We start from the raw sequence: 18,019 nt of genomic DNA on the forward strand, positions 1-18,019 counted from the left end.
GTGGGAAAAAAAGTTCCGAGGCAAAAACCACAGCTGACCAAAAACCCTCCCAAAAAACATCTTGAATATCTCCAAGACTTTTGTGAAAATGTTCTGTCAACCGTTGAGACAAATTTGGAGTTTTTGGAAGGTTCAAATCCCATTACATCTGACAGAAACCTCAACAACATTTCATAAAAACAACATCATAGCAACAGTCATACATGGTGGTGGTAGCTTGATGATATGGGACTGTTTTACTACTTTAGCACCTGGAGAACTTCCAGTATTCATGAACAATGAATTCTGCTCTCTCCCAAAAGATCCTAAAGGAATCATTTCGTGCCCTGAAGATCAAAGGCATTTGAATTATGATCGGGCAATAATCGGAAACAGCAAGTCTGATTGGCCTAGTCACTGTCTGGACTTTGATGCTTTGATATGACTTTGAACCAGCCCTTCATGCTTAAGCACTTTCTGCAGCAATTCTTTAAAGAGAGGGCCAAAACTCCTCTATGGTGATATAAAAGAGTCATTTCCAGTTATCATAAACGCTTGATTGCATTTCTTGCTGCCAATCAATCAGTTAAACATGCATTTTGTATTTACTTGCATGGTCTTAGTATCAAAATTTGTTTGAGGATCTGAAACATGCAAGTTAGACTTAAAAAAAAACGACAAAGGGAGCAAATACTGTTTTCATGTAGCTCATCACAAAGCTTTTATTTGGTTGTTTGTTTTCCATCCGTATTACTCCACTAAAGGGGATGACTGAGCGTTTTATACAAGGTTGCGTTTGGACGATGTTTACTTGCCTGACAGCATAAATGTCACGTAGGCCGCTGCTATGTTGTTGTGTACATTGCCAGGCCCCTCATTCCAGGGCGCATGCGTCTCACTGAGGACGGCGAAGACGGTACTCAGCTGTGCAGGAAGTTAGCCGGCAGCTTCACTTACCCATAAACCCATATTTACCGCTTAATAAGAAACAAGTTGGCACGGCTCCAGCCCGTAAAAGCAGCTGGTGACAGTGGAGCTTCCAAACGACACTGAAGTCCTTGTGTTGTTTTTTCCAAGGACTGATTGACAGTCAGTGTGATAAGCGGCAGGTAACACAGAGTTCATAGTGCTACTACCCACGGTCTCTCTTTGCGGAACCTACGCGTACGTGCGGTAGTGTTGCCCGCTATCAAGAGGTTCAAATCAGGACACATCGGCGACTATGTGTTCGGTAATAAGCAGAGTGAAGCCCGTTCAGCGGGCCCTGGCTTCGACGCTACGGCTCAGGACAAACGCTGACGGCTTGAATTACGCGGCAGCCCAGAGCAGGCGCTTCTGCCCCGGCTTTATCACTGGAGCTCAGCCGCTATGGGTAACCAGCAGATCCTACTGCGCCAGGATAGCAACGACGGATGGACTCCTCTTCAGACAGGTAGGTTATAGATGATTATACCTTGCCATTTTGCGCCCGTTTGGATCCTCCTGCCTTCAGGAAGAAAACGACATTTTCTTTAGGATTTTTTGCAACCGTCTTTACGGCGTAAAGTAGGAAGTGAGTTAGCATTTAGCTCGTTGTTATATTTCTGATAAGGAGCATTTAATTTTAGTTCTTTTAATGCGCAACCAAGTTAGGTTGTTGGATGAATTATGTGGATCATTTTCGAGTCAAACAACCCTTTAAGTTGATCTATGCGCAGTTTTGTTTCGGATACTAAAACTTGACAGCTAATCTTTCAGGGGCATTTGTATGACCCCTAAATGCTTCCTGACACAGTTGATAAGGATGTTTTTATATGATAACAAGTTGCCCTATATTATAATCTGTTCTTTCTTTCAGTTTTTTGGTCTCTTACAAACATTGTCTATGAATGAGTGTGTAACCCTTGTTACCCTTGCGCTATTGTTTTCATTTATTACTGAGTCACACCTGTGTACTCACCTTTTTTTCCCTCCGCCCCCTTTAGTTGTTTGAAGTGGAGAGCAGCACGTACACCTACCTGCTGGCAGACGCAGACACCAAGGAGGCTGTCATTATTGATCCTGTGCTGGAGACCATTGACAGGGACCTGAAATTCGTAAGCGAACTTGGACTCAAACTGACAGTGGCAGGTATCTACCTTCCCAAAGTTGAGTTAAAACATAACAACTTAAGGAAATGTGCTCCATCTTCCTAACCCTGACACTAAGATGCATTTTCAGATCAGCCCTACTTAAAGCTTGAATGAACTTTATGAAAACATACTTCATTATTACCCTTGGGGCCAAAATAAATATAGTACTGGACTTGTTTCCCTCTTTAAACGTCTGTTTTCTGGGGGAAATTTAAATTGAGTCTCTGTCCCTGAGCCAATATACGTTAATGTGTATTTATATACATACATATATACATGCACGTATGTATGTATATATTATATTATATTATAATATATTATAATAATACCTAAGAGTAAATATTATGAAATGATTTTGCAGTGATCTGTGTTCCACTGACTCTTCTTATATGCAGATTAAAATATACAGTAATCTTGACTCGCATTCAAACTTTCTTTTTATTTTTTTAAGTTAACACCCACTGCCATGCAGACCACATAACAAGTACTGGCCTGATGAAGAAAAGACTTGCCGGACTGAAGAGTGCCATCTCCAAATTCAGTGGTGCATCTGCTGATATCCACCTAAAAGAGGGAGACAAGATCCCCTTTGGAAGACACGTATGGCGAAAAAAAGTTCTTTTTTTATGATGGAGTGTTTGTAAGTGTTGCATACCTGTTTGGTTATGTTTGCTTTATAAAACTAATTTAACATGACACTTGTCTTTTCTCTTCTTTAGTCTCTGACTGTGAGAGAGACACCAGGACACACTGATGGGTGTATAACGCTGGTAACTGGGGATCAGAGCATGGCTTTCACTGGTGACGCTCTCCTCATTAGAGGCTGTGGCAGGACAGATTTCCAGCAGGGTACGCATGCTCTTTTGGCTTTATGCTTGTTTTTGTTCATTTTCATTTGTAGTGTTTCTGTATGAACACAAGGGGGCAGTATTGCAGCCATTGCCTTTAGCAGTTTTCTAAGTTTTCTCTCATTTCTTAAGGTTGTGCCAAAAGGCTCTACCAGTCAATCCAGGAGAAAATCTACACCCTGCCTGACCACTGCCTCATCTACCCAGCACATGACTACTTAGGTTGGCTGAAACACATGCAGACACACATTTATGTATTTTATAGAGTCATTAGTGTGAATGTTTTTATGTAATACAGATTTTCAGCTTGTGCTTAAAAGCACTGAAAATGTAAAGCTATTAATTTCCCACTAATGGGAGCTGGAACAGATGTTGTATACATGTTGTTTTTATAGTGCATATTTAGTGTTGTTAGAAGCATGTTTCTGTATAAATGTTTTCATTGACCAGATTTAACATGTGACAAAAATCAGGACCACGAAGACTAAAGATGTCACACTGGTCTGCATCTGTTTTTGCGTTTCAGGTCAGACGGTTTCTACAGTGGGCGAGGAGCGCAAGTTTAACCCACGCTTGACTAAGAGCATGGAGGAGTTTGTGAAGATCATGAACAACCTGAACCTCCCTAAGCCTAATAAAATAGGTATTTAACAATAGTATCTACAGCCTTTCACTATCCATGTCATCTCCACATTTCTAGTTCTCGCACCTATGAGACGTCACCACAGGTTTTACGTGCTGGGCGTCACATTTACTATAAACATTTCTTCCTTGTTCTGTTGCAGATATTTCAGTGCCTGCCAATCTGGTTTGTGGACTGCACCATGTTTGAATGTTCTGCACGAAAGACGATACTAATGACATCATTGCCCAGTGATAGACATTCTGTGTCTGTTTAGCAGAATTAATCAAACTACTTGCCATAAAGTGCTTTATTGTGGTTCTGTGTCTAAATCTAAATGGCATATTTTAACTGCTCTTATCATTTATAGTGCAGCTACTGATCAATTGTAATTGGAATAAATCTGCTTCTATTTTGGATATTCAAAATAATTAATATCTGTATTTGAGGAAAGAACAGTAATGGTACCCTTTGTTAACTGTGTAAAGTTAAAAGTAAGTTGACCTTATTCAGATTTGTTATTATGTGTAAATTTGGGGAGGAAGAGGAAAGCTTGGATAGGATTGTTACACTGAAGGTTCAGTTTAGTATTTGTGAATGCTTAAAAGGTACAATTGCGTCGTGTAGTCAAGGCCTCACACACTCACAGTACCACAAGCAGTGGCCTCTTTTAATAGCAGGAAAATAAAACTTATGCTGTTTGCATTTAAAATCAATAACAGCTAAGATGTTACTGCACAACATGTCATAGCATTATGAGCTCACATGTTCCTTTTATATGTTGAAAATGATGATTATTATTTACTCTCTAGCTCTAAAAGAAAGAATCAGACTGCAGTGACCCATGCATGCTGTTCTTGTATTTAACAGATCCTCAGCCAGTAAGACGGGTTTGTTTTAGAGTGCTTCCCTTTGACTCAGCCACACAAACTTGCAGCTGTGTGACAATTTGAGCCTGAGGTTTTTGGAGGCCAGAATCAAAATGTTCATAAGCAAGTGATTTCATGTGAATATAACTTTTTACTATTGCCTTTTATTAAGAGAGCACCACATCAGTTGCATGTATCAATTCTGGTTCTCTCCTCATGGGGGAACACTACCTGCCAGGTTAACTCAGACTTTTTATGTCTTTGGCTGCTATGGATGAAGCCCTGTGGTGATGATGGTTTGAGCCTGAAAACCCGAGTGAATATGGATGTCTCATGTTCACCAAAGACTGTCATTAAATAAATTCCAAGTTGAATGAACATGGTGTAGAGCTGTATTTCAATCCTCAAACAGCCTGCTCAGTAAACGCCTCTCTCTACTGTACATTCAAAGTGTCTTGAATGCAACATTGCACATGCTTTTGAGTAGCATATTGTAAAATCTAGGATTCAGTATTGTGTCTGTGTAATCTAAAATAAAAGTCACATTATCTCTGCTTGACCCAGAGCATACTATTTGTGGTCAAGTTCACAATCAGTGAATAGCTAAAAAAAACAAGATGTACTGATACGAGCATTATTAAATGGATGGTTGTGGTTGTTCCCAATAAAACGGCGAGCCGCAGTGGTCTGTGACCTTGAGTGACTTTGCATTAAAATTAGTTTAATTAGAGAGCCATTATAAGGAGAAGTGTGACTGAAAAATGTATATGGGGAAAAAGCTGTAACAGCAAAGATACTTCTCTAAGTCTAACTTTTATAAAAGTAAAACACTTAAAAGTGTTTAAATTCTTCTTCATCTTATTATCAGTAATATTATTAACAATAATTTTATTGATGATGATCATAAAGATAGTGTGCAGTACGTGATGTTCTTCCTTTTTATCATGATGACTTCTGAAAATTATTCTAATTTGGGGGCGTTACCAAGGCAGGTAGGCAGGTATGTAGGTAGGCAGGTAGGTGTGGTTAGGGTTTTAAATAGTCATGCTTTACACAGCAACCCAGAGTTTGTGTTTCTGTCCCGATTAAAACGCTGCCGGTTACCAGCTGCTCATACTGTGCAAGAATGGCAATGGTAAAGGGACTCCTCTTCAGACAGGTATGTTCACATCATATTTGGATGTTCTGCACTTGTTTAAAACGATCTGTCCTGAAAAAATAAATATTGTTCAAAATTGTTGAGTTTAGATTAACCAGTTTACATAATGGTGGAAGATGTGTTTATATATTCTACTAAAGTGGAAGTAGGAGTGCAGAAAACAAAATATAAAAAGTTTGTTTGTCTAAAAAGCAATAGCATCACTATAAAGTACCTTAAGTGAAAGAAAACCTGCTCAAACTACCCACTTCAGAGATGCATATCATATTGTTAATATGTTTGATATTTTAAGTTGATGAAAGAACAAATCTGAATTACTTGATGCTCTGCATCTTAATCTAAAATAGAAATTATTTGTTGATTAATAATTTATATCCCTGCCATATAACTAATGCTAATAGCTTCTGAATAAATGTGGTGGATTACAAAGTGCAATACTTTATTTCAAGCTTCATATGAAAATGTCTCTCTTTGGCTACCGTAGACACACAAAGCACACGTTATCTATAAACACAAGTGAGGAGAAATGATAATAATGTAACCTTTACTACCGCTCCCATTTACTGTTAGTTATTGCTGTTTGCTGCTTTGTGCTTCCCCTCCAACATTTAGCTGTTTGAGTCTGAGAGCTCCACATATACCTACCTGCTGGCAGACGCAGACACCAAGGAGGCTGTCATCATTGATCCTGTGCTGGAGACCATTGACAGGGACCTGAAATTCGTAAGCGAACTTGGACTCAAACTGACAGTGGCAGGTAACTACATAAATTAACACAGAATCCCATCTTTCTCAGCCTGTAAATACAAATTAGGAGCAGCATAAATATTTTACCTGGTTCAGAAATGATTGTTTATTTCTGACCCAAAAACGTTGTTAAGTGTAGGTAATGCTATTTGTATGAAAGGACTCCTGCTAGTGTAATACATATATCTTTCCGAATTGGAAATACACTTACCAGCCACTTCATTGGATACACCTATTTAATACACATATTTAAAAACAGTGCATTTACGCATGTAGACATCATTAAGATATCCTCCTGAAGTTCAGTCCAAGCATCAGAAAAGGGGAAAGGTGATTCGAAGAAACTTGACGCATATGGGCTTCGGCAGCAGACGAGCACACTGTGTGCCAGTCCTGTCAGCTAAGAACATAAACCAAGACCATAATTTGCACCAAAATTGGACAATGGAAAACTGGAACAAACCTTGCTGTGGCATTTGAGTGTTTAGTTCAGGATTCGGCATAAGCGACATGAATCAAACGACCTATTATTATTATTATTATGAAACGACCTGTTATTAAAAGTTCAGGCTGCTGGTGATGGTGGTATAGTAGTGTGGGTGATATTTTCTTGACACACTTTCGGCCCGTTACTACCAACTAAGCATCGTTTATACCCCACAGCCTACCTGAGTTACTGATGTCGATCTTTTTGTGATCACAGTGTACCTATTTTCTGATGGCTGCTTCAATCACCATAATAATGCAAGTCACAAAGTCTGGTTTCTGTACTCAAATGGCCTCCAGAGTCACACAGCCTTAATTCAATAGACTGTGGTGAAAGGGAGATTAGTGTCATGGATGTGTAGCTGACAAATCTGCAGTAACAGTGGGATGTTGTCATGCCTACATGCTACATGGACCAAAATCTCTAACACTTAGTTGAATCTGTGTGACGAGGAATCAAAGGTGTTCTGAAAAGGAAAAAAGTGTCCAACCCCCTACTCGCTAAACTGATTGGAGGGTGTACCACAAGTCTCAATTATATTCCAGCTTTATATTGACCTACATTATCTTTATTTTGCTGATAGTTAACACCCACTGCCATGCAGACCACATAACAAGCACAGGACCAATGAAGAAAAGAGTACCTGGACTGAAGAGTGCCATTTCCAAACTTAGTGGTGCATCTGCTGATATCCACTTAACAGAGGGAGACAAGATCCCCTTTGGAAGACACGTAAGAAGAAAAAAACATTATTTGTTTGCAATATCGTGTGCGTACAGTTATTTTGTAAATACCTAAAAGCTTTTGTTGCATTTGCTTGATAAAACCTATTTAATTAACATGCCTTGACATTCTTCTTTTCTCTTCCTTTAGTGCCTGATTGTGAGAGAGACACCAGGACACACTGATGGGTGTATAACGCTGGTAACTGGGGATCAGACTATGGCTTTCACTGGTGATGCTCTCCTCATTAGAGGCTGTGGCAGGACAGACTTCCAGCAGGGTACACATACTCTTTTGGCTTTATGCTTGTGTTTTTGTTCATTTTGCGTTTCTATGATTTTTATTCTTGTTGGAAAAGGGGGGAGTACAGTATCAGTTTTCCTTTGCAGTTGTCTAACCTTTGCCTTATTTTCTTAAGGTTGTGCCAAAAGGCTTTACAAGTCAGTCCATGAGAAGATCTTCACCCTGCCTGATGAGTGCCTCCTCTACCCAGCACATGACTACTTAGGTTGGCTGAAAACACATCCCCAAATATTTATACATGTTACAAAGTCACTGAAGGGAATGGTTTATATAGTACTATTGTGTAGCAGTATGCATTACATCATATATAAAAGCATAGCAAAATTAAATTCATTAGTTTTCTGCTGACAGGAGTCGGTACAGATGCTCTGCAATCTGTATAGTATGTTCTGTTTTTAGGTTTTTACAGGGCAGTTGTTGTGCGCCGGCTCCATTTTTTCTAGCTCTGAAATGGACTGGAAACATGTCCAGGGTGTAGCATCTGGCTGATTCACTGGTCTCCATCTGTTTTGTGTTTCAGGTCGGATGGCTTCGTCAGTCGGCGAGGAGCGCAAGTTTAATCCACGCCTAACAAAGACCATGGAGGAGTTTGCAGATATCATGAACAACCTGAACCTGCCCAATCCCAAAAAAATGGGTAAGAAAAAAAAATAAACTATCATATTTACAGTTCTGCAACCAACTATGTTTTCCAGTAAAAAGCACTTTATTTATTTATTTTATTTTTTTGCAGCAACTGCAGTGCCTGCTAATCTGGTTTGTGGACTGCAAGACTAAATGTGTAGACTGAATGTGCTCCACAAGAGGATAATAATGAAAACACATAATTGTAATAATTGTAGAGTAATTAACATTTGCATCTCTATTTTGTGGGACATTAGTCAAAATGTTTACTATAAAGTGATTTTTAATGATTCTGTATGGTATATATATAAGGTATATACTTGAATTGCTATTTCAATACATTTTAAATGTATGTAAGAAAAAGTTTCTTGAACGTAAGAAAATTTTTCAGATGATTTGTTATGAATTACTTATGAGCAGGAAAGTTCATATACCAACATTCTCCTCAAGGTTAGGTTAGTAATCATGAAAGCTTCTGTGCAGGAAAAGGCTTTTTTGCATAGCAGGACATAAAATTTGCTTACTATAAAAACTTTGTAACTTGGTTTAGATTCTGTTAAATAAATAATGACACTGAATCATAGTCGTGTTGTGTTGATCATCTGAGGTTATATTTCATCTACTTTCATGAACTGTTAGAGATCAGATAATTATAATGTGATATGTAAAAGCTTAGAATTGAAAGATGGTGTACTTTTTCATGTATTTCAGTTGGATTCCAATCATTAAGTAATTTAGGAAAAAAAACTATATTAATGTTATTTTTTAGTTACTATCATTTTGTTTTTCATAGCAACCGTTCCCCACAGATATGTGGTGATGCCACACTTTCTCAGTTTAATGCTCATGATGGCTCATCCAATGGGTGTGTGTGAAGGAGTTTTAAAACAAAGTTGTTATTGTGTAAATGGCACCACATTTTATAGACCTTTAAAATAAAATCACATAAATATTAAAACCAGCCTTCAACAAATGTTTTAGAGTCTCTTTCATGCAAACTTGCTGATAGGCACACATATCTACAATACTAAAAGAAAACGACTCTCTTGGACTTTCTGCATTTAATGAACTATTCCGTGGCTACCTTACTGGTTCCTGTTATGACTACTATTGTGTCTATACTATTAACAGGGTCTGTTAAAGTCTTTTAAAATAAAATCCATTTAATTATTATTATTAATATTATTTCAGGGCAGCACGGTGGTTAGCACTGTTGCCGCACAGCATGAGGTCCTGAGTTCAATTCCACCATCAGGCCGGGGTCTTTCTGTGTGGAGTTTGCGTGTTTGCGTGGGTTCTCTCCGGGTACTCCGGCTTCCCCCCACCGTCCCGCCCCTCTCCTTCCTGTGCAGCTGGCAGCACCTCGTAAATGGAGGGCACCTCGTCGCAAATGGGCAATGCAAGACCGATCGGTGCCCATGCAATCCCCAAAATGCGCTGACATAATGTCGGGGCAGCGTGGGTGCGAGCAACTTTTTTTTGCCGATGCTATGATGCCGCCCCCACCACGCTTCCGCCCTGGGCAATGGCCCATGTCGCCCATATCGAAACCAGCCAATGTTAGGGAAGTAGGGAAGTAGGTAGGTGGGTGTGGTCACTGATCACGATTGTTGTTGGGTGTGGCTTGTTGACATTCCTGGGACGACTCAGGACAAATGCAGGGGACTCGAATTAGGAAACAAAACAGATGCGTCTGTCCCGGTTGAAGCACTGTTTTTCAGACGCTACGGGTTACCAGCAGATCGCACTGAGCCAGGATGGCAAAGACGGAAGGGCTCCTCTTCAGACAGGTAGTCTGTCGGCATATTTTGATGGCTTGCTCCTGTTTGTTTACAACCATACGTGGTAACGAAGAGGCAAGAGTACTTGTAGTTTTTTTGTACCACCGGTTGTGGGAAGTGAGCTCGGTAGCTTTAGCCGTTAGCATCTTGTTTTCTGTCTATGAAGTTCCTTTCTGCATTAGTTCCTTTAAAGTTCAGGTGGGTTTTTGTGCTCAGCTGTCAAACAAATTTTGGATTTTCAGACTCTTGTGTGGTGTCCTGCATCCTGATAAAAGTGGTATTACAAGGAAATGACGGCTGAGCAAAAGTCCCAAAAGTTTTGAAGTTTCTTTTTCATAATTGCTAAACGAAATGCGTTAGATGTACTTAAATAAAAGTAGCGCAGCTACAGTGTAAAGTATACATGAGATATATAAATCACTTAATGACCCCTTTAAAAACCACATTTACTATTGCTTTATGTTACTGTTTCTGGTCCTGCTTTGAAGCAGTGTGATATCTGAATGACTTTATAAACCACTCTTAATCTGTAGTAAGTGACAAAAATTAGTAGCAGGTTTATGATTCATATAGCTACACTATTACTACTACCTATATCTGCAAAACAGCAACGTATGTGTCTTCAAAAAAGTAGCTTTGCATGGGAATGCTTAATGAAGTATACCTCATGTGCATGCATCATGTGATGAAAATTGCTGTGTCATATGACCCTACATTTTTTTTTATTCTAATATTTGAAACCAGCTGATAAATTGATCACATGCCATCTTTAAAAAAAGGCATTTCAAGAAAGAAAACTCCTGCTTGTTTAACAATTGTTCAAGTTGTTGTGTGATATGCCCAGACACATCACAATGAGGAAGTATATCAGTAAGTGATTCTGTCGCCAACTGGTCATAAACGCAGAATTAATGGGTAACTTGGTAAATGTTTAAGAAGTAAACATTTTGCATTGATTACTGAGATACTCACCAGACCCTATACGGAGGCCTGCTTGTTGAACAAACACAAATATCTAATCGGCTAATCACATGGCAGCAGCTCAGTGCATTTAGGTATGTAGATCGTCAAGATGACCTGCTTAAGTTAAAACCGAGCATTAAAATGTGGAAGAAAGGTGATTTAAGTGTCTTTAAATGTGGCAGACAAGCTTATGTGAAAGTTACAGAAACGGCTGATTTAAATGGATTGCCCTACAAAACCATCAATTAAAAGAATTTGTTAAACACCACAGCCTGCCTGAGTTATGTTGCTGATCATTATCCATCCATCTTTGACGACAGCATACCCATACTTGGATGGTTGCCTTCAGCAGGATAACGCTGCATGTCACAAAGCTCATATCATCTTAAACTGGTTTCTTGAACATGAAAATCAGCTTACTGTACTCAGGTAAACTCCATAGTCACCAGATGTCAATGCAGTAGAGCACCTTTGGGATAGGAGATTCGAATCTCAGATGTGCAGCCAACAAATCTGCAGTAATTATGTGATGATATCATGTCAGTGTGGTGCAATATATCTCTAACACCTTATTGAGTCTATGCCAGAAAGGATTCAGGCAGTTTTTAAGCCAAAAGGGGGTGTTACTAGCAAGATATACCTAATAAAGTGACTGTTGACTGTAGTTCATACCGTGATCTGTTCTGTCTCTTATTATCTTTTGTTGTGTCAGACACACCCTGTCTAAGTATGGTGAGGACACGATGTTTACTGTGCCTTTCCTGTTATTATTTATTGCTGAATCACACCTGTGCTTTGTTCACTGTTCTGTTTTCTTTTTCATTTAGCTGTTTGAGTCAGAGAGCAGCACGTACACCTACCTGCTTGCAGACACGAACACCAAGGAGGCTGTCATCATTGATCCTGTGCTGGAGACCATTGACCGGGACCTGAAGCTCATAAAGGAACTTGGACTCAGTCTAACAGTGGCAGGTATCTACCTTCCCAGGGTAGAGTTAAACGATAAATTATGACAGTTGTATGAAATGTTTGTCCTATCTTCTCCATGTTGTAAATACATTTACATTAGGGGCAACATAAATGTAATATTAGACTAATCTGTATGGCAGTGAGCAAGAAATAACTGTGTGTCCGTTCCTTGCCCCGTGACCGTTGTTTAGTGTAGACAATAGCAGACAAGGCTGCGGGGACATGTCTAAAAATAATAATTAAAAAAGGCCGAATTTAAAGCATACACTGACTGGACAGTTTATTAGATACACATTGCTAGTACTATGTCTGAATCCTTTTAGCTTTCAGAACTGCCTTAATTCTTCATGGGATAGATTCAACAAGGTGCTGAAAACATACCTCAGAGATGTTAATCTGTATTTACATGATAAGATCACGCAGTTGCTGCAGATTTGTCAGCGGTACATCCATGATCTCCACCACATCTTCCACATAACTTGCTTGTAATGAGTGGTGGACAAGCCCATGTGACACTATCAACCGTATTGCATTCAAAGTCACCTAAATCACCTTTGGTCGTCACTGTGATGCTCAGTCTGAATTCCAGTAAGTTGGCTTGAATATGCCTAGATATCGAAACACATTAATTTTCTGCCATGTGATTGGCTGCTTGGGTATTAGCGATAACGAGCGATGAAACCAGTGTGCTTAATAAACTGGACATTGACTGTCTCGCCTATATACACATTGCATAAGTTTATACCAAGAATCAATATTAAATCTTTCAATTGGTGATAAATGCAGTGATTTTTCTGGTAGTTAACACCCACTGCCACGCAGACCACATAACAAGCACTGGCCTGATGAAGCAAAGAGTGGCTGGACTGAAGAGTGCCATCTCCAAGTTCAGTGGTGCCACTGCTGACATCCACTTAACAGAGGGAGACAATATCCCCTTTGGAAGACACGTAAGAAGAAAACCACTCTTTGTTCTTTGTTTATAATAGTGTTTGTAGGTGTTGTATACAGTTGCTTGATAAAACTGATTTGACATGCTTTGATTTGATACCTGTTTGGTTTTGTTTGCTTGATAAAACTGATTTAACACTTGTCTTTTCTCTTCTTTAGTCTCTGACTGTGAAAGAGACACCAGGACACACTGATGGGTGTATAACCCTGGTAACTGGGGATCAGAGCATGGCTTTCACTGGTGACGCTCTCCTCATTAGAGGCTGTGGAAGGACAGACTTCCAGCAGGGTATGCATGCACTCTTTTGTGGTTCTTCTAAATGAACACAAGGGGGCAGTGTTTCATATGTTTTCCATTGCAATTGTCTGATTTATAGCTATTCTTCTAAAGGTTGTGCCAAAAAGCTATACCATTCAGTCCATGAGAAGATCTTCACCCTGCCTGATGAGTGCCTCATCTACCCAGCACATGATTACTTAGGTTGGCTAAAAACACACATTCACACGCAAATGTTTGTAAATGGGTATTGCGTATCTTAAGAGTCACTGATGTGAATAATTTCGAACAGCACAGATTTGAAGCTCAGCCACATCGGCCATTAGTTTCCCACTCATAGGAACTGGTACAGATGTAGTGTATATATATTGTTTTTACAGTGCATGTGTTGTGTGTCAGAAGCATGTTGTTTCTTTGTAAATATTTTAATTGTTCAGATTTAACATCTGGCAGAATTTAGAACTACAAAAACTAAAACTGTCATGCTGGTCTGCATCTAATTTTGCGTTTTAGGGCAGACGGTTTCTACAGTGGGCGAGGAGCGCAAGTATAACCCACGCTTGACTAAGAGCATGGAGGAGTTTGTGGAGATCATGAACAACCTGAACCTCCCTAAGCCTAAAAAAATAGGTATGAAAGACAGTGGCATCAGGATTTCAGCCAACAACCACCTCTGTCTGCTAGTAAACACAATTCTTAAGTCATGTCCTAAAGAAGATGTTTTTGCACTGGTTTGGCTACATCAAATGTCACATTTACTAAAAACACATTTTCCATCTACTTTTGCAGATATTTCAGTGCCTGCTAATCTAGTTTGTGGAGTGCACAGCATTTGAATGGATGAAAAAGGCTTCTACTAAAGTCCTGAGCACCACCACAAAATGATTGATATTTACATTTTAATCGAAATTGCTTATCTCAGAGTGCTCTATTGTGGTTCCCTGTGTAAATGTAAAAGTTAATTTTTGAACTGTTGTGATTATTTTTTGTTAAGCTACTTACAGTATATTTAAAAAATGTATATTTATGTTTATTTTAGCTGTTTATGAATGCATTTTAAAAATGGTAATAGTATACTTTGTTAATGGTGTAAAGTTGTTTACATTTTTATGTAAGTAGTTCATTCAGCTGTGTTATTGTGAATTGGGAAGGAAATTTATGAGCAGGAAAACTGGGGTAGGAATGTTCCATTCAAGGTTTGATTTAGTATTCATGAATGCTTAACTGGGACAAATGAGTTCTTCCACATGGCCTTTTCAGTGGTTCCGGTCTCCCCTAGCCAAGGATACGCAGGCATGCACACACACTCTTTCAGTCTTGTGTAGGCAATGGCTTTTTTGCATAGCAGGGAACTAAAACTACACTATTTGCATTCACAATCAATAAAGGCAAGTTTTCCTTGCACAATGTGCCATTGCAATCTGTTTGTGATCTCATAAGTTCCTTTAGATGTCCAACAGGAATTTGATTTTTTTTTTTAATGTCTATTATGATCAAAGGAAGGTACAAAAAAGTGAGCTCATGCCAGGATTCAGAACTGCTTCCAGATTTTCCAATGACTGTGCAAGCTGTTCTCATAGTTAACAGATCATCAGCCCGCAAGACAGGTTTGTTTGGGCGTGCTGCCCTCTGACTCAGTCACAGAAACTTCTACATGTGGGAGTTAGCTGTGTGATCATCTGAGGATTGATCCTGAGCCTCTGGGGGCCTGAGTCAAAATGTTTGTTTTCAAGTGCCCGCACTTGTTTGAGGAACTTCCACAATTAACAGATTATTTGTGAAGATGAATCATTATTGTTGATACATCTGGCATTTCTAAGTGGTTTGGCACTTTTAATCTCCAGTAGTCTGAAAAACATACGAATGCTCCATACTCAAAGACCGTCATTAAACAAAACAGAGTTCAAGATAAATGAAAATTGTGTTCTACTGTATTTGTATTCTCAAATAGCCTGCTAAAAAAAGACACAACCATCCTGATAAAATGAACAATTGGAATCTACCATGTTTCCCAAGTCTCTTGTACACAACATTATACATGCTTTGAGTAGCATTATGGAAAATTTAGTCACATCTGCAGGGAATAATAGTCAAAATGTGTGTCTGACCATTTTTAAATACCTCTACATTATGTAAGTGCAATTAAATCACATGAATAGCCCTTAAACTTTTCTTAATAGTACAACAATAATATCCCAAAGAGCACTATTTCTAGTCCAGATAGTTCTAGTTCAGAGCCGTCTGTTTACAAAGAGATAACCTAAACAAGATGCACTGATATAGAATTATGAAGCATGTGTGATGTTTAAGGTTGTGCCATCAATCCAGATTAAATGCTATAGTAGCCTGTTACTAACACAGTAAAAACTATCTGATGAGTTGAACCAGAGACATATAGAGGTATAAGAAGAGGAGACATGGCACTCAAGTTAAATCTAAAAGAAGTTAAACTGCCACTTTTGTGTAGTTTTCATGGTGATTAATGACATTAAGATGAATTTAAACCAGTGCTTCAAAATAAGCATCCAGGTAAGTTACTAAAGGTTCTTTGGTTTTACACAGTGAATTGCACAGGTCTAAAACATGAGGACAACAGTGCACTCCTATCAGCAGGAAACTGAAAAATCTAAACAGCAAATGGATTATTATTTATTAGGGGTGCAACAATACTCGTATCGATATTGAACCGTTTGATACAGTGCTTTCGGTTCTGTACGCATATGTATCGAACAATACAATTTTCTTTATTTATTTTATCAACTTTTCTTCTGACGATGCTGTCTGTGTTGAGCGCTCAGTGGATCTGCGTTTGACTACTCCGCCTAGGCTGCACTGTCGAGTGCAGATCCACTCAGCGCAGCGCAAGCTAGCAAGACAGAAGCTAAGCTCGTTGCAACATGGCAACTGCCTCAACGCTAGCCGAAATTGAACCTCCCCCACCCTCATTCAGATCTGGCCTTTGGGACTATCTTGGTTTTCATGTGAAGCATGACCCTGATGGTAAGCTCGTCATGGACAAAAGCAAAACAGTATATCGGATGTGCCACGCAATGCGCAATTGGTGGGAACTAGTGCGTTAGCGCAGTTAGCTTGTTAACGTGTTGCCGTCCAGCCCCACGCACGGGGCTATCCGCGGTAACTTGTTAACGGAGATTTGCCGCGTTATGGCGTTAACGTCATTTTAACGAGATTAACGCTGACAGCACTAGTGGGAACACAAAGAATATGACTGCACATTTACACCGACATCATCCTAGTGCAAAGACAAGTGGAAGCAGACAAAAACAACAAGCACGCATGTACAAACTTTACCGAGTCATTTAGACAGCCGTTAGCACATGATTCTCCTTATGGGGACCTCATATGTTTAATATGCTGCTGAGAATATTGCCCAGAAGAAGCGGATAGTATAGCTTTTATTTTGGAAAGACCCATTTCTCTGTAATAAACTCTTTTCCAAAGATGAGTGATTTCTCGATCAGATAGATTTATTTTTTTTGTTATTTTGTTGTTTCAGCAACATTAAATTTAAAAACTGTACTTTTGAGTTAAAATATATTTATAATTTTAATAAATGACAAATTGAAAAGGCATGAACATTTTTTTGTATCGAAAAAATATCGAACCGTGACACCAAAGTATCGAACTGAACCGTGATTTTTGTGTATCGTTGCAGTCCTATTATTTATAGAACAATTTTCTGATTTTACTAAGCAAACAAATACTTGTTAATGAAACAGTACTGGAATAGTGAGTTCTATCTAATGATAAGAGTCCAATATGGTCCTGTTACACTATACTGGTCTGACGTATATTGGATCCAATTCCTACTGATGTTCCTACTAATATTAAAGGAAAACATGTAAGTTACAGAAAACTTTGCTTTTGCTGGGTGTTGCTTTATTTCATGCAAGTTAACACTGTGAAGCACCATCTAGCAGCTGTCTCTGTCTGCCTTCCAGACAAACAGCATTATTATTATTCCACCTCACCTCGTGTACTCGCTGACAGACACCTGCATTGTTCTTTATTCAAAGCAGGAGGTGTATGTGACTATTGTTGCCATCAGGCTGAAGATATGTTACTTTGCAACGTAAAATGTTGTCTTTGCTCTTTTACTGCTGGGAATCAATGTGCCAGCTGTCCTTTCACCCACTCTTTCTCACCCATCTGCCAGCCAGTGTTTTTTTTTTAACCGCTCCCTCTCAAGCCACTTACACTATGTCACTATTAACCTGCTGCCCATTCTCTCTCACACAGCCACATGTCACTGGAAAGAATCTATTACACTATCGGCTCATTCACAAGAAGATGTGTAAAGAGGCCAGTCAGGGTGATAAAGCCCTCAGAGTGAAAGGAGTGGATTTTGCCTCTGGGAAAAGTCACTATTTAACATGCGGAAGTAAATTTGTGGTGTGTAGGTCCAGAGTTCAGTGTGCTATTTTATGTTCTATAAGTAACTAGAGTTTTAGCATTTTCTGCTCACCAAGTAGCATACTGTATCACAGTAACATGTCAGAGATTCATGGTATTTCAGTCTCTACAAGAATGAGTAGAAATCTGCCAGAAAGCAGACATAGATAAGCTCTTACAGTACTACATATGT

General features: G+C 39.1%; 2 protein-coding genes and 1 long non-coding RNA gene across 5 annotated transcripts; 2 read left to right on the forward strand and 1 right to left on the reverse strand.

The window, feature by feature from the left end:
- Positions 1 to 748: 748 nt before the first annotated feature.
- On the forward strand, positions 749 to 9,615 carry LOC102310851 (persulfide dioxygenase ETHE1, mitochondrial). Of its 3 annotated transcripts, none has more exons than XM_042215605.1 (7): positions 749 to 1,411; positions 1,944 to 2,088; positions 7,406 to 7,554; positions 7,696 to 7,825; positions 7,964 to 8,053; positions 8,369 to 8,485; positions 8,582 to 9,548. In XM_042215605.1, the coding sequence occupies exons 1-7, from the start codon at positions 1,202 to 1,204 to the stop codon at positions 8,623 to 8,625; spliced, it is 885 nt and encodes a 294-aa protein (XP_042071539.1). In that variant the 5' UTR covers positions 749 to 1,201; the 3' UTR covers positions 8,626 to 9,548. The 3 variants fall into 3 exon arrangements, with proteins under 3 accessions (XP_042071539.1, XP_005950363.1, XP_042071540.1); XM_005950301.3 differs by lacking the exons at positions 7,406 to 7,554; positions 7,696 to 7,825; positions 7,964 to 8,053; positions 8,369 to 8,485; positions 8,582 to 9,548 and adding exons at positions 2,542 to 2,690; positions 2,810 to 2,939; positions 3,071 to 3,160; positions 3,465 to 3,581; positions 3,724 to 4,871 and having other exon boundaries at positions 837 to 1,411; XM_042215606.1 differs by lacking the exons at positions 749 to 1,411; positions 1,944 to 2,088 and adding exons at positions 3,767 to 5,588; positions 6,201 to 6,345 and having other exon boundaries at positions 8,582 to 9,615.
- On the reverse strand, positions 6,191 to 11,983 carry LOC121812741. Its single transcript, XR_006053284.1, has 3 exons — positions 11,637 to 11,983; positions 7,466 to 7,541; positions 6,191 to 6,302 (listed from the first exon to the last, which is right to left on the reverse strand). It is a non-coding gene; the product is annotated as an uncharacterized LOC121812741 (long non-coding RNA).
- On the forward strand, positions 9,868 to 14,829 carry ethe1 (ETHE1 persulfide dioxygenase). Its single transcript, XM_005950304.2, has 7 exons — positions 9,868 to 10,262; positions 12,044 to 12,188; positions 12,987 to 13,135; positions 13,296 to 13,425; positions 13,528 to 13,617; positions 13,927 to 14,043; positions 14,203 to 14,829. Exons 1-7 carry the CDS (start codon positions 10,230 to 10,232, stop codon positions 14,247 to 14,249), a joined length of 711 nt encoding a protein of 236 aa, XP_005950366.1. The 5' UTR covers positions 9,868 to 10,229; the 3' UTR covers positions 14,250 to 14,829.
- Positions 14,830 to 18,019: the final 3,190 nt, after the last annotated feature.

This window comes from Haplochromis burtoni, unplaced genomic scaffold (genome assembly GCF_018398535.1).
Source record: "Haplochromis burtoni strain Fernald_Lab_line unplaced genomic scaffold, NCSU_Asbu1 Contig_773, whole genome shotgun sequence".
NCBI classification, from domain to species: Eukaryota; Metazoa; Chordata; class Actinopteri; order Cichliformes; family Cichlidae; genus Haplochromis; species Haplochromis burtoni.

Coding starts and splice junctions, on each gene's coding strand:
- ethe1 (XM_005950304.2), top strand. CDS start 10,230: ATGGCAAAGACGGAAGGGCTCCTCTTCAGACAG. Junction 13,136..13,295: donor ATATCCCCTTTGGAAGACAC/GTAAGAAGAAAA, acceptor TCTCTTCTTTAG/TCTCTGACTGTGAAAGAGAC. Junction 14,044..14,202: donor CCCTAAGCCTAAAAAAATAG/GTATGAAAGACA, acceptor CTACTTTTGCAG/ATATTTCAGTGCCTGCTAAT.
- LOC102310851 (XM_005950301.3), top strand. CDS start 1,202: ATGTGTTCGGTAATAAGCAGAGTGAAGCCCGTTCAGCGGGCCCTGGCT. Junction 1,412..1,943: donor ATGGACTCCTCTTCAGACAG/GTAGGTTATAGA, acceptor CGCCCCCTTTAG/TTGTTTGAAGTGGAGAGCAG. Junction 2,089..2,541: donor ACTCAAACTGACAGTGGCAG/GTATCTACCTTC, acceptor TATTTTTTTAAG/TTAACACCCACTGCCATGCA.